This window comes from Amphiura filiformis, chromosome 18, assembly GCF_039555335.1.
Source record: "Amphiura filiformis chromosome 18, Afil_fr2py, whole genome shotgun sequence".
In the NCBI taxonomy this organism is placed as follows: Eukaryota; Metazoa; Echinodermata; class Ophiuroidea; order Amphilepidida; family Amphiuridae; genus Amphiura; species Amphiura filiformis.
In genome coordinates this window covers 48,734,218-48,755,334 of record NC_092645.1, presented here as the reverse complement: position 1 = coordinate 48,755,334, position 21,117 = coordinate 48,734,218, and the positions used below count along the sequence as shown (strand labels likewise).

The 21,117-nt window shown below is 36.7% G+C and overlaps 1 protein-coding gene across 2 annotated transcripts; it reads right to left on the bottom strand.

Moving 5' to 3' along the window:
- Positions 1-3,967: 3,967 nt before the first annotated feature.
- On the bottom strand, positions 3,968-21,117 carry LOC140138759 (uncharacterized). 2 transcript variants are annotated; one of them, XR_011857057.1, is made up of 6 exons: positions 20,817-21,117; positions 20,147-20,368; positions 18,304-18,384; positions 12,991-13,268; positions 11,927-12,121; positions 9,183-9,260 (listed from the first exon to the last, which is right to left on the bottom strand). XR_011857057.1 is itself a non-coding variant. In XM_072160525.1 (5 exons), the coding sequence occupies exons 1-5, from the start codon at positions 13,022-13,024 to the stop codon at positions 5,695-5,697; spliced, it is 735 nt and encodes a 244-aa protein (XP_072016626.1). In that variant the 5' UTR covers positions 13,025-13,138; the 3' UTR covers positions 3,968-5,694. The 2 variants fall into 2 exon arrangements, 1 of the variants encoding a protein (XP_072016626.1); XM_072160525.1 differs by lacking the exons at positions 18,304-18,384; positions 20,147-20,368; positions 20,817-21,117 and adding exons at positions 3,968-6,043; positions 6,822-6,900 and having other exon boundaries at positions 12,991-13,138.

Below are 21,117 nucleotides of genomic sequence, written 5' to 3'. Positions count from 1 at the left end.
ACTCAGAAGAGATGGTAGAAGAATTCTACGACCTTCTACAAACTACTATCAATAAGACTCCAAAAAATGACATCCTACTTGTTATGGGAGACCTAAACGCAAAAGTTGGATGTGATTGCACACAATGGGAGAACGTTATAGGAAACCATGGTTACGGGCAAAGGAATGACAGAGGAGAAAAGCTGCTTAAGGTGGCTGTGTACTCTCAGACATGCATGTAGTAAAAGTGCAATAACTTTGTAATTATTCGCGCAAAACATATAAAAGTATACATTTTTATGAAGGCAAGACATTAATAAATCTTAATATAAATACAGATTTGGGGTAAAAACCACAATTTTGAAGAAAATCACAAAAAAGTGAGTTTTTGGCAATATTTGTTAGGTACATCATAACAGAAAAACACTCTTTCCAAAATATTTTATTTTGTTTTTAGCTCAATCTTGAGGCTCCATTCCAAAAACGGTTTTTTTATTTTTTTGATATTGGCCTTATTTTTTGAGATATTGACCATATAAGGCATCAAAATGAACTTTTAAAATTCAAAAACGCCTATTTGCACAAAATGATGCCCAAAATCGGAAATAGACCAAAATATAAAACAATGAGAAAACCGTTTCTTGAGTCGATCATGCTTTTTACGATGATCATATTTGCTTACCTATAGATGCTGTATTTATTGAGTTATCGTGTACCTAAATCGTCATTTTACCGAGAAAATGAACATTGAAATAATGGCCGTTGAAGTTTAAAGTGGTCACATTTTGCACTTTCATCGAATCTCACAGGAGAATGCGACAGTTTTCGTTTTTGTAACTTATATTACGTAAACATCGGGTAAATCCACAGCCCCTTGAGAAGTTTGAGCGAAATCCATTCATAACTTGATATTTAAATCGGGGAAAGAACTTGAAAAAACCCACATTTTATCAGCTAAAACGGAGCCATTTGACCACTAGGTTTTTGTGAAATCAGTGCTTCCGTGGTGTTTCCATAAGATGCGCCGCGCATGCAGATAAGCGTCGCGTATGCGTCGCGTATTTGTGCGTTAACAAATTGCGCGATACGCAACGCGATGAGTTGTTGCGCGCGTGTACCTTGCTGGTACAACAAAGATTTTCTTTCCTTTTCAATTTCAAACACGAGTGGAATAGTGAAATAAAATCCTTAAAATATTGCAGTTGGAGTTTAAATCTGGATTTTCATTCCTTGTATTTATAAAAAACATAACAAGGTACAAACATATCATAAAAACTCAATTTTGAGAAAGAAACAATGGCTAGAGTACACAGCCGCGTTAACTTTTGTGCAGTAAACAACCTTTTTATAACCAACACAGTGTTCAAACAGAAGAAGGACAGCCGACAGTGGACAAGGGAGTCACCAGACCAAAAGACCCACAACAAAGTAGACTACATTATTATCAGTAACCGATGGAAAACCTCTGTAAGCAATGCGAGAAGCTTCCCTAGCGCAGATGTAGGATCAGATCATCAACTCGTGATAACAAATATACGCTTGAAATTCCATGCCAAAAAGAAACCAAACTACCCGAAACAATATGATATCTTCAGGCTAAAAAGCCCAGAACACAGGAAAAACTATGAGGTGGAAATAGGGGTAGAGTTGCCCAACTGCTGGAGCAACCAGACACAGATACTGAAACTATGTGAGAAGGAATCAAGACAGCATTCAACGAAACATCCAAGAAAGTCCTTGGATACAAAAAAAAGGTCACAAAGAAAAGCCATGGATTAGCGAGGAAGTCATCCAACTGGCAAATGAACGAAGTAGAGCAAAGCAAGAAAAAATAAAGGACCCAACCAAGAGAAGTAGGTACAACTTCTTAAGTCGTGAAATAAAAAGAAAAAGTCAAGGAATGCCGAGATCAGTGGCTCAAAGACCTGTGCAAAAAAGTTGACAATGCACATCAGGCTGCAAAGTCAAAAGAAGTGCACTCAACCATAAAGAAAATTACAAGAAAAGCCTCTATCAGAATGCAAACAGTCAAAAGTAAAGATGGACAGATTCTTACTGAATCAGAGGAAGTAAAGGATAGGTGGAAAGAAAGCTTTCAAGAACTATACAATAAAAAGAACCCAACAGATGAGGAGCTAACGCAAAGTGTTCCCCAGATGCCCAGCTGCAAGAAAGAACCAGCCATCCTACGAGAGGAAATTGAAAGTGCCGTTAAAATGATGTCAGATGGCAAAGCCCCGGGATATGACAACATCACAGCTGAAGAGAGGAACTTAAAGCAGCTGGGAGCGCATGGATCGAAATCCTACATATACTATGCACCAAAATATGGGACAGCGACATTTTCCCAGATGACTGGGGGAGGGATATCATCACACCAATTTACAAGAAGAAAGACAAGATTGATTGCGGCAACTACCGAGGGATCAGCTTGCTTAGCCATGCATGCAAAGTAATTACACTTATTCTACAACGCCGAATCATGACAAGAACTGAAGAAATTCTATGAGAGTCCCAAGCAGGATTTAGACCAGGACGTTAAACCATAGGCCAACTCTTCACCCTCAGGCAAATAGTTGAGAAGCATCTTGAAATGAGGAAGGCCCTTTTCTGTTGCTACATCGACTTCGAAAAAGCCTTCGACTCAGTGTGGCAGGAAGGACTTTGGAAGGCACTTGGCTTCTTTGGTTTCCCAAACAAAATCACCTGTCTCCTGAAAGCTCTCTACAATAAATCTGCAAGTACTGTCAGAGTAAATGAGGAAACTAACAGACTGGTTTACAACCCTGGTTGGAGTTCGCCAAGGATGTGTAAACTCACCTCAACTTTTTAACATCCTACTGGAGATGACTATGTTGTATGCCCTGCACGATACCAACATGGGAGTAAACATCCAAGGAAAGTGGTGAACAACTTACGATTTGCAGATGACATTGCACTAATTGCTAACAGTGAAGAAGACCTCCAGACACTAGTTAGCCTCATTCATCAAAGCAGCTCAGCTTTTGGACTCAAAATAAATATCGCTAAAACAGAAGTCCAGGCCATATGCAAAGAGGACACCCATCTGAACATCACAATTGACAATACCCAGCTTCTGCAGGTGGAGGAGTTCACATACCTGGGAGGAAAGATCACCCAAAAAGGATCCTGATCAGAAGATATTAAACTTCGAATAGGCAAAGCCCTATGAGCTGTGCAGAGACTACAGAGTATCTGGAGTGCTAAGGACATCAAACCAACACCAAGATTGAGCTTTACAAGGTCCTTGTTTTGTCAATATTGCTATACGGAGCAGAAACCTGGACATTGAAAAGAGAGGATGAGAATCGACTGCTCACTTTTGAGATGATGTGCCTTAGGAAGATAATGGGAGTAACACGGAGAGACAGGATCCGAAACACCATCATCCGCAAAACCCTGGGTGTTGAATTTTCCATCTTGGACAGAATAACCCGGAAGAGACTGCATTATTTTGGCCATGTCCAGAGAATGCCTCCCTCACGCCTTCCAAAGATGGCCTTTGAATGTCACATCCAGGGAGTCAGACCTAGAGGAAGACCACCAAAGAGGTGGAGAGACTGCCTGCTAGCTGACTGCAAAAGAACTAACCTAAACTCCATAGTAAATGCCAGCCGTACAACAGTTGACAGAACAGTTTGGCGGGACATTGTGATGCGGATGCCGCCACTCAACCCCCAGTTGGAGTGAACGGCATAGGTCAAGGTAGGTCAAGGTTAGAACTATTATTGATTTGATTGATTATTGTGATTCTAATGACATTTCTGGCTCTATAGTGTTGCTAGATATTGAACAACATTCGACTCGGTTGAGCATGATTATTTGTTTCAGGTCTTGGAGGCCTTTAATTCTGGCTCAGATTTCATTCAATGGGTGAAAACATTTTATTGTAATAGGAGAAGTTATGTCAGTAATAATGGGTTTCTCGGTGAAGTGAAGTAGAAAATAATTTGCAAGCATCTGAGCATTTCTCATGAAAGGTGAAGAGCTTTATAAGACATTCAAAGCCAGACATTGTTGAATATAGACCATAAATGGCCGCCATTTTGAAATTCCAGATGGCTAATTCTCTCATTGTTACCCTAGAAATCTGGCACCATGTTTTTGTTTTTTGTTTGTTGGTGTTGACAATGTGGGTATTGCTACTAAAATTACACTCATAAAATATTCACAACTCAAGTTATGGTAAAAAATGTTTAAACGGCGGCCATTTTGAAAATCAAGATGGCTGCCAGTCTTATCGACCCCCTAGCAATCTGGGATCATGTTGTTTGGATTCGTTGGTATTAGAAATGTGGGTATTGCCACCAAAATTAGCCTGATAGGATCGTTGCAACTCAGGTTATAGTAAAAATAAATATCAAAACGGCGGCCATTTTGAAAATCAAGATGGCCACCCTCTGCCACAACTCAGATTTGTCCACCAAAGATTTTCTTGCTCTTTGGGACCTATATAAGGAATCCCACGGCTGACCACAGTCTCCCGGACTAGTAAGAAACTTACATTATTTGCAGCCCTGACCCCCATACCTGTGCTGGTTGCACAAACTTCATACATTCTTAATTTGTTTTGGTGTTTTGGGGAAAAAATCCATATCTTCAATACGAAAGGTCAAAATTTTCAATTGATCATCGGCTTTTCATCCCACCTACATACACTTTAAGTATAAATCATCAGATTTATAAAATTTACTTCGAATACTGTTAAATATCAAAAATATCAATTTTTAATCATTTGCCATAACATGTGTATTACATTGCGAATTTCAAAAAATCAAAATTATTTGATATCAGAAGAACATTCTTCGTATTCAGAATGCAATTCGATATGTCTGATGTGCTCTAATGTCCCACAATAAATACTGTCCAAACGTTCATATCCCACCCCTTAAGTCTGGTTATTTTCTTTCTTGGCCCAAATTAGAAAAGTACAGACGAATCACGTAAAACATTACAGAGCAATTATGTAAGACATTAACTAACAATTCGAAAAAAAACCATTGCAATTGTGTAAAAAAAAATTACTGAGTAATATTTCAGGCTAGGGTTCCTTTTTTTACAAAACACAGGTTAGGTAAAATTTTACGCAAATGTTATGAGATTTTATACGAACATCGAAATAGGTTAGGAAAATTTTACACAATTCTTTTGAGATTTTACATCGTACATTGAACTTGAAAAATGACATTATTATTGTCATCATCTTGTTCGTCAACGCCTCCTCTATATGTGCTACCTGGGGTTTATCATAACGTCACCCTCATAACAAACTGCCTAAATCATCACAGAGATGTTTTCCAGTTAATGAAGAATGCGGCCAGAAATTTGATTCATTTGGGTATATTACTTAGAAAATCAAAATTGCAAATGAGAAACATGTAAGAATGACTTAGGCAGTTTTGTTATGAGGGTGACGATAATAGTTTCTTTATACACTCTAAGAAATAAAGATTCTAAAGTTGTCCTCTCATAGAGCTTCTCTAACGAACCATAAATGGTTCCAAAACCGTCGGAAATGGCCCCCAAAATGTAATACAGAACTGTTTTCGCTTCTTTAGAGGGCTCTCCAAATTTAAAGAACCTTTTTGAGAGGACAAAAAAGGTTCTATTTAGAAACTTTATTTCTTAGAGTGTACAACAATAATGTGTGGCAAAATAAACAACTATCCATATTAGGTACATAATGTATCAATTCTACAGTGCAGTTCGTCCAACATGCTCGATAGACGAAGTCCTTGGATCAATTTCAAGATCGGAATCAAGTTCAATATCTTCGTCCCATTCCATATCTTCCTCATCTCTTAATGGGATTACTGCTAATGCATTAGTTTGCATGCCGACGCCCTCTTTCATTTCTTCTCTCAAATACATAACAGTCTTCGCTTGTTTCTCCTGTGTCACGTTTTCTTTATTGTCTTGTATAGTATCAAGAAGATGGAGACTATTCATAGAGTGTCGATAAGTTCCGGTAGGACCTGCAGGTTCGAGGTCAAAATCAACAGAATGTTCTTCCGCTTCACCTGAATTTCGCCTATTCTTCGACCTAGTATTGGAATCAAAGAAATAAGAACATATTTGGTTTTTATTTAATAAGGGTGTCCGCTTAGTCATTGCCACATTATTTAAAAGTAAACAAAGGGAAAATGCTTGTTTGCTTGATATGATTGGTCACTGGGCCCCATTTCAAGACCACATATTGCCCTCATCTAAGAAAAACTATAAAACTATAAATATTAATGTTTGCTAATCAGCATTCCAAATAACACTTTCTCCCGTGCCACAGTAGGTACAAGGTGTTACCCACCGCAGCAAATGAAACCAACTTTTAAAAAAGCGCAGTGATTTTAGCAGTCAAGTCAAGTTAGCTCAATCGTTAAGGCGTTCGACTATGGTGCGAGAGGTTGCGGGTTCGAACCCTGGCGGTGCCTATAGTATGCTCTCGTGGAAAATTGAGTTAGCTTGAAATTCCCCTGGACAAGGAACTTACTGCTAATTGTCTCGTTGTAACCCGTACGAAACTCGGGGAGCTGATCCTGGTTGCGATGGTTATTTGTGGAATGTCTAGGGTGCGCGCTCTTGAAGCAGCAAAGTCCCTGATTTGTTGTTAAATGGTTTATTGAATGATGTGGGGCCGTAGTGGTCAGCGACAACCTGTAAAGTGTGTGCTGAGGCTTGTGGATCAACGTCTAGGCGTTGTGCCTGTGCGTAGCACACTATAAATCACTGCGCTTTTTTAAGGTATGTGGCTAGCCTTCTTTCCCACATGTCATCATTTGATAGCCACTTTCTATATTATACAGATGATTATACGAATACATTACCTGACACTGAAGATAACCGTCAGAAGAGTAACAATGAGTAAAAATCCTGCCACACCGGCTATACTCCATACGAGCACACCTAGAAATAAAAACAGTAGCATAAGAAATAAAGTTCCGCTGTTTAGTTAAATAACTGTTTGGCTAATGTTAAGGTTTTTGTGCCTTTCTTTGCATTATTCTCAAAAAGTATAGCGCATTGGGGACAAGTAAGATATGTATATATATTATAGGGGCAAGGACTACAACTACTGCACTGGAAATTGTATTTCAACACAGACAACAGTGGTGGAGTTACAGTCAAAAATGAGGGAAAACCAATATTTGATCAATAAATCAATAACGACTGGCATTGAGTTGCTGATTTTTAGTGCAGTAGTTGTAGTCCTTGCCCTTATAATATACATATCTTACTTGTCACCAATGCGCTATAAATTTTGAGAAAAATGCAAAAATAGGCATAAAATTGGTCAGGGGTGTAGTACCCCCTTAAGGGTGTATGGTGATTCAATACTAATGCATACTGAAAATCAATGCTTATTGGATGATCCAACGAAGAAGTAGTTATCAATACTTGAAATGAACATTTTAACCATGTTAAGGGATCTAAAATGAGCGTTTATTGCGTTTCGACAGTATTTTTTGTGGGACATGAGAGCACCTCATACCTATCGAATTGCATTCTGAATACGAAGCATGTCTTTCTGAAATCAAATAATTTTCATTTTTGAAAATCACAATATAATACAAATTTTATGACAAATTATAAAAATTTGATATTTTTCAAATTTTGATATATAACAGTCCTCGAAGTAAATTATATAAATCTAATGACATATTCTTAAAAGTGTATGTAGCAGGAGGAAAAGCCGACGGTCAATTGAAAATTTTGACCTTTCATATTGAAGATATGGATTTTTTTCCCAAAAGACCTAATTTTTTTTGTGTTTTGGGAAAAAATCCATATCTTCAATACGAAAGGTCAAAATTTTCAATTGATCGTCGGCTTTTCATCCCACCTACATACACTTTAAGTATAAATCATCAGATTTATAAAGTTTACTTCAAGTACTGTTAAATATCAAAAATATCAATTTTAATGATTTGCCATAAAATGTGTATTGAATTGCGAATTTCAAAAAATCAAAATTATTTGATATCAGAATGACATTCTTCGTATTCAGAATGCAATTCGATATGTCTGATGTGCTCTAATGTCCCACAATAAATACTGTCCAAACGTTCATACCACAGCCCTTAACCCCTGGGAAATGTGTTTGTTACAGTTTAACGTCTGTCACATGACCAATCCAGCGGGTCAGTTGCCTGATGAAGTGTGAAGGTATCACACGCAACGTAGCTTTGCTAAAAATAGTAAGTACAGTATTTTAATTTAATTCCAAACTTCAGTTTAACGGTTTGATTACTTTGCTTGATGTGTGATATGGATACAACTTTAAGATCAGAGCAACTTGCCTTGGAGTTTGGAAGAGGGTACGGTAGCCTAGCTGTACGGGCTCAGTTTTATTATCACAATGTTGTGAGTTTGAACCCCAGCGGGGGTTCTGTCGGGTTGTGCCCTAGCTTTAGAAAGACCCATAACCTATATTTTGAAGACCTGGGCGCAAGAAGACCACTTGGCCCTCAACATGTATACACTAAAATTGCGTATAGTTTCATATAGTTGGATAATGTTTTATACATGTTCAGGGGCCAAAACAAATCTTTCACAACCTTTCATGATGTTTCACCCTGGGACATGTATAAAACATTATAAAACCCTAAGAAACTATACGTAACTTTAGTGTATACATGTTGAGTGGCCAAGTGGACTTACGGTCTTCTTGCGCTCAGGTCTTCATTTTCTCTATCTACACTGCAGTGGTGTATAAAATAAGTACCGGCATGCAATTTAGCTTCGAAGGTATAAACAGAATAGCTGTGCGGGAGGTGCGCCGAACCGCTACAACAACTAGATTTAAGGGACTGTAGCCTAAACGCCATGAACACTAAGGCCTGTGAGAATTTACTATTCCATGACTTAACCTTTACCTTGACATTACATTTTACTACCTGGAGAGAATTTATCAAAAATTGAATTCCCTCCTGAGGTCAATGAGATGACCAGATCACAAGGATGCCATTATAGCTAGAGGTAGTATATAACACAAATGGGTCAATGAGTTACATAAAAATGACCTTGTGTGGTATTTGGTTCCCAGGAAGTGAGTTTTGCCTGAGGCAATTTGTGGTTAAATGTCGATCCCTCACTAAAAGAGTTATTACCGTCGATTTGGTTGAAAAAGGAGGTGAGACATGATCAAATCTCTCCAGGTAACAAAACGTAATGAGTATCTTGCTTACCATTTTCTTGTAGCAAGGGATTATCCGGAGACTTAATATGGTTCCTGTTTTTCGCGGGTGTCGGTGCTGCTGTAACGCCTGAAAAACATGAAGAAATCATAGGAATGATAACGCCGTAAAAGTTTTCGGTACTTAGTGTTTCTATAGTTACCAGCCTATAATTATCCTCCTCTCAACTAACGTCTATAACATCTCAAAAAAGTAATTTCCCACCTGTCCCTTAAATAATGGTCATTATTCAAAAACGGGCTAGTTATTGTATTACAAATAACATAACATAACATAATATACATTTATTAAGCGCCCACAAAGAACGGAGCGCTTTACAAGAAAATATATACAGGTACATGAACCAGAGACATAAACTAATACACACAATACAAAGTATAGTATATGTCATGACAGTTGGATAAGAGCATGAAAAAAAAAAACCTGAACAGGTATGTTTTCAGGTTTGTTTTGAAGAGCTGGAGTTTACCAGCTTCCCTGATGTCACGAGGTAGAGACTTCCCATGATGCAGTCATGTCTACAGTAGAATTCAACTCGACCTTTGCAGGACTTAAACCCCATTAAAAGCTATTAAACCAAGATAACACTCATTGAAAACAGCTCAACTGATTAAATCATATCTTCTCTGGTTAAATACACACAACATATGTGTCTGCTTTACACGTACAATGGAGCAATCAGCTGGTATTATACTTTCAGTTGAGTAAACGATTATAAAGCGAGCGCTAGAGAACAATAATTATTGTGTGTGGTCTTTGTTTACGAAATGAGACAATACGTGCTTATTGTTAACCAGCGTTCTTGAAAATGAGAAACATGGTGGTTTGCAGACTTAACACGGTTTGGAAATAATTTCTTCATATTTGTTGGTGTTATCTGTCGTTTACATATCCTTCCTAAAACACCAAAGTACGCATATTTACAAACATCTAAATTAGCTAAAAATTTAGGACATGTTACAAAGCTATATTGTCTAGAATTTTAGAAGAGTACTTTTAATATTGGCCGGTCATTTTTCACACAGCGACGTTAACTAGGCAATGTACTATTACCTATAACATTAACTAAAACACCAAAGTACGCATATTTCCAAACATCTAAATTAGCTCAAAATTTAGAACATGTTACAAAACTATATTTTCTAGAACTTTAGAAGAGTACTTTTGATATTGGCCGGTTATTTTTCACACAGCGACGTTAACTAGGCATATCCCCATACTTTTAACGTAGGCTATTTGTAAGAGCACTGTGTATTGTGTATAGAAAAACGGACAGTAACTGCAGTATGCATATCCGGAGTGGACATGATTGAAATGAATGATCACCAGTATGTGTTTTGGTTTTTGGTTGAGATAGCAGTGTTTTGTCCTTTGACGAACGTGTGTCATATACAGATGATGTTTTAACCGAAATCAGTTCTTGAAGATATGATGGAGATTGTGAATGGAGGCATTTGAACACGTATACCAGGAATTCAATTCCGGGCATATTGACGTCGCAACGTACATTTAAATCAATGGAACCCAAGATATGAAAGTTGCAGTAAATTCTATTGATTTGTATTCAGTATAGTCAAAGGAAATCTGTGTAATGTTATCTGAGTGTTTTTGTAGTTTTGGAAGAGGACCATTCAAATCTGGATCTCACTACATTAAATTGACCGGTGTTTTGAGCTATCATGTCAAATAAGGTGTCCAAATGCGCAGAAATAAATTTTGCTTCCAACGCATTTTACAGATTTGTAATACAACAGCCCGTTTTTGAATAACAGTCATTATTTAAGGAGAGGAGGGGGGGGGGGTAATTACTTTTTTTTGAGATGTTTATGTTTCAAACTGTTACATTAAGTACCGTACCGTAGTAAGTGTGAAGCTTTCGAATTATTTCGCAATGCCTTTTAGACATCCCTTATGGAATCAAACAAAAACATACAGCCTATATATTTAATTATGTATTTTCAGAAAAAGATTGCGATTCACACCATTTAAGGCGAGTCGGGGCCTCATTGTCATATTCCTTCAGTTTTGATCAGTTTGCTTAAATAATACAGTTTCTGCAGAGTAATACGTTGATCTTATTGGAACTGAGTTAAGGAAGTCGCATTTACATTTCAATATGAAGTGCAGTTAGTGAGTTGTGAGAAATAGTAAGTAACAGGTATGAAAATAGTACACATGGTGGAAAACGTAAACCCTATGAGCCTTGGGATACCAGGTATTGAAACCATACCGTTCCCTATGTGTGTTGGCTTTATTGTTTATCAATTTTTGAGCACAAACACCTCTAGCTGGCGAGAGGTTGCGGTTTCGAACCCTGGCGGCGCCTAGTACGCTCTCGTGGAAATTAGCTTGAAATTCCCCTGGACAAGGAACTTACTGCTAATTGTCTCGTTGTAACCCGTATGAAACTCGGGGAGCTGATCCCGGTTGTGAAGATTATTTGTGGAATGTCTAGGTTGTGCGCTCTTGAAGCTGCAAAGTCCCTGAATTGTTGTAAAAATGGTTCATGGAATGATGTAGGGCCTTAGTGGTAAGCAACAACCCGGTCAGCAACAACCTGTAAAGTGTGCTAAAGGGTTGTGGATCAACGTCTAGGTTGTGGATCAACGTCGGGGCTCGTGCATTAGACGCATCAACATCTCAGTACAAGTGCATTATTTTGTAAAATTTCACTCCCAACAAGTGATACGCGTTTATTAACCAAGTAGGCCTACAATTTCATAGATACTACTTACCAAAGCAGTAAGGTAATGGAGCACTCCATCTGACCTCATGTTGTTCACTACCAATGATACATCGTATGTCGTCATTTCCGATCAGTTCAACCCCATTATTACATCCAAATGTCAATGACTCTCCAAAAAACGTGGACTCGCCTTTATACCAACCGCCAACTGGAGCGTCAAGGTCGTTACAGAAACTTGCGGAAACTATAAAGAATCAGACAGTTCATTGGTAGGCAATCAAGACATAGTATTTATATAATCAAAGTACTCAATTCTTAGGTGGTAAATGGTCATTAGTAATAATTTAAATTTGATTTGTTTAAATCAACTGGTATTTAGGGCTTCAATGTCGGGGAAACGAATCATTAGTTTACTATTATAAATATCTTTTTTTAAATCATTTTACTACATGAAATAGTTGAACTGGCACTTTACCATCATGCAAAAATAATTCTGACTACCGCTACTATATATTAAGGGGGGGTGTCTTTAAATGAATTACCTTTAATAAGAAAAAAATCCCTTCCAGGAAGTCTCAGAGCACTCAAGCAAATTTTATGTTCATAACACCATTTTTAGTTCATTACTTTTCCTCGTGCAATTTTGATATTGAAAATGCTCCTACATAATATATGTGCATCTAATGTAATCCCTGCTGGCATGGGTATTTAAATGAATTTTTACATATTGTTTTTTTTATAAAGTATATTGTATGTGTAATTATATGTTAATATCGGTATTTCTCATATTATTATTGTAATGTACGTGTTTTAAAAATACTTTGATGTATTTTGTTTTGACCCCCTGGGCACCCCTGAAAAATAGTGCTTACATTGATGAGATTTCCCCACGTGGCTTGGCCAAATTGTCGTTTGTGATTATTATTCGATCAAGAACCTCACTTCTGATCATAACTGATAATACGGTAAGACTATCTTATATACATCATTTCTTCCCGATAGTTTTAATAAAATGGAAATAGATAAATAGATAAAATAGTATTATAGTAAGCATTTATCAATAACATCAACAACAACAAAACAAAAACGGTTGTCATCTAAATAACAACTTACCGTTATAAATAGAAAGTTTGTTGTCCCTCCACATGCGTCGTCTCTGCTTCCGGTACACACAATATTGCACTCACTATCATCGTATTGCCCAAGCCTGTAGTAGATATCATGGTCATACCCACAGTAGCAGTCACCTTTTTGTAAACCAGCTATTTCAAAATTTTGCTTTTTACAGAACTCAAGACACGTTTGAATCGTCAATGCCTTGGAGCGAATATGGCCGGCGTTGAGAACCCAATCTGTTGCATTGTTGCCATAACAACCAAGGTATCCAGGAACTGAAAAAAAATAATTAGATTGTTTAGCTTGTGTCCAAAGTTTTAATTTCTATAAACCATGAAATTAGAGTTCACGTGATTTGAGCAAACACATGCTTGTCTGGTGGTTACTAGCCGCGAACGTTGTGTACTATTCTTTGGGGTCACACCGTCACAGTCCTGACAGTGGCAAGTTGATAATGGTCATCATGGCTGATTCCATTCCACTGCATACATACATGTATCCAAATATGCAAGTCCCCTAAGAAATTTGGGTATAATCCCTAAAACTATTCGATCAATTATCTTGTTTTAAAGTTTGGAACATATAGACTGATTTAGTTATGCATCAAGTAAGTAGGTTTTGTTGCCACCTTTATCTAGTCCATACAGGACCAACGCAATATTTAGTACTATAATCAACGCCGTCAGGCTAGGCGTTGGTCCTTATAGATCCGACATATCCTCCCTTGGAAAGTCAAGGAAATGTCAAACTGACTAACCACGCCTACTGACAGCTACTGACGATATTTAGCCAATCAGATTAGACTTGCCTTCCACCTGCCAACTACTAGCTTCCAGCTTTGGATCTAACACCACTATTGCGTAACAATATCGATAATCATGTCCATTCATTCATTCATTCAATTTATCTATGTCCTCTTCAATTGGGAAACTATTGAAGATTTTCCCCGGGACTTTTGATAATAGAGGTTATCCACTTCACTCATGTGTGACTTCTAACAAAAGGCACTGGTTCCCGTAGTATTCGTCATTCAAACTAATTCAATGCACGACCTCGGAGTTACCTGCATGACTTTGGCGGGCTATTTTGAAACAGTCATGGTTGCACATGCAGCAGGTACTTCTTTAGAATGTCCTAAACAAGGTATAGCAGTCGTTGATAGGACATGCGGCTTATAGAACATGGATAACCTCTATTCCTGTCCCATATAAATCAATGGTTAAGAAGATACTTGGCGATTATTTGACCCGTGACTCGGGCTGAAATGTTCTTTTTCAAGTTCTTCACTTTGTAGGTTGCGCACATTATACAGGTTTTTTTTGGGGGAGGGTGGCCATCGTTCATTTTATCATTAGGCCTCAGTTTTATTATTTGTTTTACAATACTATAAAAATGGATGACGCCGCTATTTTGCATGCTTCGAATAAACTAACTGTTAATTTTCTTTAAAATGTCGACATCGCCATAAAATGTAGTCATTTACTTGATTTGTAGTTTAGTCCAATTCCTATTAAAGTGAGGTAGGTCTATTCACTTTCTTTACTAACACAATATTTCAAGAGTTTGTTTCCAAAAGGCATTAGTTCAATAGCTGCCTTGTGTAACATTTTGCTGGAATATTTTTACATTCTAACGTTTAAATGACATTTAACGATTAGAATGGATATGTTTGCACATTCTCGTTCAATAATAGATTTGTCCCCTAAAATTGTCAAATCCAAGGTTTTAAAATGGCTGCCATTGCAATTGATGCCCTTTTCTTCTTCGCACGTGGGAAGTTAAAGGGATTTGCAATTATTTGCCAAAATATTATTGTTATAACTATATACTGTAAAACACTTTAATTTCGCGGGTACTTTATTTCGCGAATTGGCGATGATCGACATTTTCGCGAGTATTTAATTTCGCGAATTTACAATTTCGATATAAGCTTACACCTACAAAGTATGCCAAATTTTGAACTCCACAGAATTCTGCACTAACTTTCATATTTCTATCCGTTTACATCGCTCTAAACACTGGATAAATTTCCCTTTTCTTGGCCTATAATGTACAATGAATATTTAGTAATTCAAATTAAACCTTGATTTTTTATATATTTTGTCATTTTGACTGTCTATTTTGATGATAGTTTTGCAATATTTTACCACTTCCGAGTTGGACCATCGGCCATATTTGATTACCTTATTCCCAATGCCCCTTGCCTATTACCCACAATGCTGTAACAAATTAGCCTACGTTCCTCTCCTCTTCCTAAAGATTGAAGACCATGCCTAGCTTTTAACAGACACGCGGATTTAACCTATTATTTCAGGATGTTGGTGCATTACTGGAGTTCAGAAATAAACAAATTAACCCCATGAGAACTACCTGCCGATTGGCCAAAAAGAAGTTTTCATTATCGATTGGACCAATCAGCAACATTGTTAGAATAATTTCACCATGCAAAAATATTGGGGTGAATTATTTGCAAAGCTCCATTCTGATTGGTGATTAAAATGAAGCTATCACGTAATTGACCAATCAGTGGCAATGTTAGATTGGCAGGTAGTGCTCAGGGGGTTAAAGATGGCCGAAAAGATAAGAAAAATACCAGAAAATATATCAAAAAATAACGTCAAAATAAGTCCAGAAGGACTGAAAAATTAACGAAATGGATGTGCACTAAGAAAATTAAAATATTACTTTACCTCCATGCATCATGAAAAATTAATTTCATGCTGTATTCTGAGCGATGTAAATGGATATAAATATGATGGTTTGTGTAGACAGAATAAGCTTAAAATACATAAAGCTTTTTTAAGCTTTCTGTGTGTTTTTTCAAGGATCAATTTCGCGAGTATTTAATTTCGCGAATTTGTAGACCTCGCGAAATTCGCGAAATTAAATACCTCGCGAAATTAACTTGTTTTACAGTATTCTACTACGCCAATGTTATTAGAGTGGCAAGGTTACTGCTACTCAATATTTTCAAATAAAAAATCCCACAAAACAGTCTTTGGACTTAATGCCTTTTGGAACCAAACTCTTCATTTAATGATGTTCAAATTTTTTCCATTATTTTAGGACCCTGGAATAAGGCAAAAAAGACCATCGCTTTATTCAATACATTTAATTTATGGGTAAAAATGGCATTTTTTGGTGATTTTTGTTCAGTTTTGACCAAAAGAACAAGTTTTTATATGGGAATTTTTTTGAAAATTGACATATACATCTTGCAAAGTGTATCAGTTTACTAAGATGGATGTTTGGATCAAAAACGTCAATCATAACATTTTTCTGCGACCTATGGTTTTTGACCTATGACCCCTTGGAATTCATAAGTAGGCCTAAAACGGTGTTTTAGTGATTTTGGTGTGGGGGTACAAAATATTTTGGTGTATACAAAAAAGGATCCAAAAAAGTGGTTCTAAAAGTTTAACATGTGTAGGGGTCAAAAAGTTTTGACATACCGATATCAAAATTTTCCAGCCCCAAGTATTTATGAACGTTCCCTTAGCTTTTTAAGTACTGTATCTCTTCCAAATATGGCAAATTAGGCCTATAAACATTTAGATTTTGCAGTGTTCCCTTTTTGGACCTCGCCTCATACAAACAGACGGCTGCCAAAAATTGAAAAACGATGAAAGCAGTGCACTTTTTAAAATTTTGTCTTGTCTTGTCTTTAGTTGTTTGTAACTTTGAAATGAAACAAAGACCAGGAAAGTATTACTATCAACGGAGCGGAGAGCCGTTGCCTCAGCTCCGTCCGTGAATGACGTAGTTAAAAGTGATGAATCCCATGCCCCTCGGTTAAAACGAGAAGACCATGTTTTTTTTTTTAAAGATTTGATATTAAAATAGTTTAAATCAAAACCCTAAATTCAAATAGTAAACACAGGCCCTTTCATGCCTTCGGGATTAAAGAAATATACTGTGATTTTTTCCGTTCCTTTTTTTTCACATGCATTTGAAATATCAACACATTCAACAGTAGGCCTACTTGCGAGTGGTATCGCCTTTTATTTTATTTTACTCACTCTGTTATTTCCAGTTTGGTGTTAAAGGGTTAATGTACGATTTCTTCAAATTTTTAATTTGTCATTATATATTCAAAATGCTGAAATAATACCAGTAATAGGCCCTAATTATCGGGAATGGCTTCTGTCCATTTTGAACTGAAATAACGAGGTAAACACTGTTTGTTATTTTGGCCGTTTAACACGCAGTTCTATAAAGTCATAATTCTTGAATTATGACTTTATGTCGAACTTTGCTCTGTTACCTACAAACACAACAAATTTGGCTGATTCCATTTAAATGCAAGTTGTGACATGTGTATACATTACAAATATGCCATAAAATCAGGTTTGAAAAAATTAACCAAATTCATATTATAAGATCGTACATTATGACTTTAATAAATCAAAGTTCAGTTCCAAATAAAAGGTGTGTAGAATTGATGTTCTTTTAGCATTTTTAATGGTATCACGGTTAGGCCTATCGACAAATGTGACAATATTAAATAAAAAAAAAGAAAACAAACCTAGAATCATACAAATGACTTTTTGTTAACACTGATTAGGCCTACATTATCTCTGCACTGATATAGCAACAAATAACTTTCATTTAATTCATACCAGCCCGATTTACACTGGTCATGGAAAATAGTAGATATCTACTATTTCCATGCACTGGTAAGCGACCTCAAAAGTTTGTATTGCTTTGATTGCATTATCAAAATCAATCGATTGGGATACCAAGTACTTGAGATGACTTGAGAGTCCCAGTTATGTAATAGATGCGGTTGAATGATGGCCCGAATGATGGGCGGGACTATTTCCCATATTTGGATTCATGACGTAACTTATCGACTGGTTTGGTTTTGGTCACTGTTTATTATAATGAGGGTGCACTGCTGGGGGTAGCGAACGGATTTGTAAGGACCAACGCCTGACGGCGTTGATTATGGTGCTAAATATTGCGTTGGTCCTGTATGTATGGACTACCTTTATCCGCTTCATTGAGAGAAATATAATAACCATTTATGAAAAAAAAAAAAAAGGGGGTACATATTTCTACATGCTTTTATCGTATTTTAAAATGCATTTTATGTTCTAAATTCTGTTTGACAACTATTTTTCATAAATGAGTAATTTAATCAAAAAGATAAAAGTTAAGATAACCCCGACCTTTTTGATTCAGTGAATTAATTACATGGAATGTTGCAGCAAATAAATGTCTTTTAATAGCTTCCAAGCATCTCTTGCAAAAACTAGACTTGATGCCTTACTGAACAATGTGTATTTAATTTGTATTCACTAGTCTTACCGTTACATATTAGTCCAATCTCTTGGGTGTTCTCGCATTTAGGATTCTCCGTATGTGAGCAATCCCAGATATGGGTTTCATCTGAAAACAAACATGGTTACAATTAACAAACATAAATAAATGTATAACAAAATGCGATTGCTTCCCTCCATATACATATGAATATATGAATACAAAAGCCACCTAAGTCCATACTTTGGCCAAATTGAGTTAAGCATGGGAAATTGTTGCTATACATAGGCCTGTCATATGCATGAAAGAACAACTCAAATTCATTCTCTGTGTCTATTGGGCATGTGAAAAATAGCATGTATGAAAGAATCACCCAATTCCATGATTTGAGTCTTATAACACATTGATTGAAATCCAGTATGTATAAAAGTTCACTTGTAACACATTCATTGCTAGAGAATGACTTTTGAACAAAAATGGGTTTAATAAAGGAAAGTGTGTGGTTTATATTACATGGCAGAATGCTTATCAACATTATACATACCTGTGTGCTTTATTTTGTATTATCTTACTAGTGGTAATCTCATTCTAACATTGTTGTCTTTGTATATGATTCAAAAAGCCACCTAAGTCCAAAATTTAAAATGAACCCCACGAAGTCCCTGAAATGCTAATCGTCATACCTAATACAGGTTAATCCACTCATTTGCACGTAAAACTTACCATATTGACCAGGTAAATCTAACTGAAGGAATTAAAATGATACACGGGTTTTTCTCTCAAAATAACTTCGCATGGACTTAGGTGGCTTTTGTATTCATGTATTCATATGTTTGATTGCAATGTCTAAACCACTGGACATTAGCGGTAATCCCGCTTGAAATGTATGTGGGGACGGGGGATGGGGTGACATTTGAGCTGTATTGTCAAAAAGTGGATGCACTCAAGTAGGGCACTCAAAATTTGTTATCAGATTGTTTTGGTGATACATGTAAGGTAGAAAACAGTATAAAAATATCGGGTTAAATACAGATTTTGTCGGAAGGTGTTTTTTTTTTTTTATGAAACCAATGAAAGTGTTATAAAGATTAGGTATCGATACCGTTGTTATTAAAGGAAGGATGAATCTGGTGACCATCCAGTCATCCACTGTTTATAAATTTAAGAACGGTATCAGTTTTTGGTGTTTTTTTTTTGTTCTCATAATTATAGCCGTTATAACATGTATAATAATTCTTATCGAACATGTTGTTACTGGTCTAGTGAAATTGGGAGTGGAATGGCTGTCAAATTCTGCACACTTCACTCAATCATCTCATGTATAAGCATGGCAGTTCAATGTAGTCTATAAATGTTTTTCTTTTCGGCACTGAAAGAAATAATTCTTGTGGGTTTGTTTTTATGGTGGGCTTTTGTAATGCTGCTATAATTATCAGTAGGCTAATAGCATAGATTTTAGGTCTACAGGGTCTAGTAATTTTGATTTGAATGCTGTTTTGCTTTGTTGAGGTTTCCATCGTAATGGGCCAAACCAGACCTATTTTGCATTAATGATTTTCCTGATTAATAATTTAATGCACAATTCAAAGTGAAATCGATTCCTTCAAAAATCTGTGGCAAAAACGCAACAAAATTTAGGCCTAACCCTGGTTTGGCCTGCGGGTTTAGTTTCCGAGATTTTTCAGATTTTGGCGGCCGATCAGTTCCCAAGACCCCCCCTTTTGGCCGGTCAATCAGTTCCCAAGACCCCCCCTTTTTTGACCGGCCGATCAGTTCCCTAGACCCTCCTTTTTGGCTGGCCGATCAGTTCCTAAGACCTCAAGTTTGAAACTGGCGGTGGCACACCCCTACCAAAAAAAAATTGAGTGCCCCCCCTTCGGGGGCTCCTTACCTCCATTGCATTGGACATCACCAAGCCACATATCGTCACCAATAGTTCGAAATCTACCGCCCTCTACGGTTATTGATGACGCATTAGGGAATCCAAGATGGTGGCAAGCAACATCGCTGTTGGTTTTACTCCATTTGTTCCCGCATATTGTTCCCCAGTTAATATCATTTAATATGTTCAAAGCCCCTTTGTGAAGACTTTCGTCACCGATAAGACGTATATCTGTTGGAGTAAAATATTTTAATACTTATACTTATGCAAAATTAATTATATGCTGATAAAAGATTTCGACCGAATTTCGGTGGGAGCTGTATCACCGTCGTCATCATCAACATGATCCTTATCTTAATGATGATGAAGACGACGACGACATCGACGACGACGATGTAATTTGTGGTGGGTGTGAGATCATGCATTTTGTGAAGAATTGTGACAATAGTAGTAATAGTAAATAAATATGATCGTTTAATTTCTGAAGTAGTAGTACTAATAACAATAATAAAATATTAATGATAAATGTAATAATAATTAGAAGAAAGAGAATAATGATTTTGGTTATTGTTATCATTTTCGTTGTTCATACTTGTAGGAGAATTGCAGATTTTGTATTACACGAAAGCAATAAACATCCGACTTAACCTATACATTTGGCAATTTTTTAATAACATACCTCTATACTTCGCAGCCGTGTATTCCGTCCCTATTAGTACACTTATGAAAAGAAAACCGCAAAATCTCTCCACCGACGTAAAAACACTAAAATCTAATAACGCCATTTTGGTATAATTCCAATTGGTAAATCCAATCTTGTTAGCATATACAAATTACAGACAGAGTGTGACATGTATAATATAAAACATCGTTTTCTTTGAAGATACCAGAATAAAATGAGTCAGCTTTAACACACATACTACGCGTAGGCAGTATTAAACAAGGCTCAAGCCTAAACACCGGAAGATCCTGTTCCTTTT

Excerpts from the sequence above, each read along its gene's own strand:
- LOC140138759 (XM_072160525.1), bottom strand. The coding sequence starts at position 13,024 with ATGTGGAGGGACAACAAACTTTCTATTTATAACG. Across the intron at positions 9,261-11,926 it reads TCCATTACCTTACTGCTTTG|GCGTTACAGCAGCACCGACA; the intron begins GTAAGTAGTATC and ends CATGTTTTTCAG. Across the intron at positions 6,901-9,182 it reads TCCCTTGCTACAAGAAAATG|GTGTGCTCGTATGGAGTATA; the intron begins GTAAGCAAGATA and ends TTTTATTTCTAG.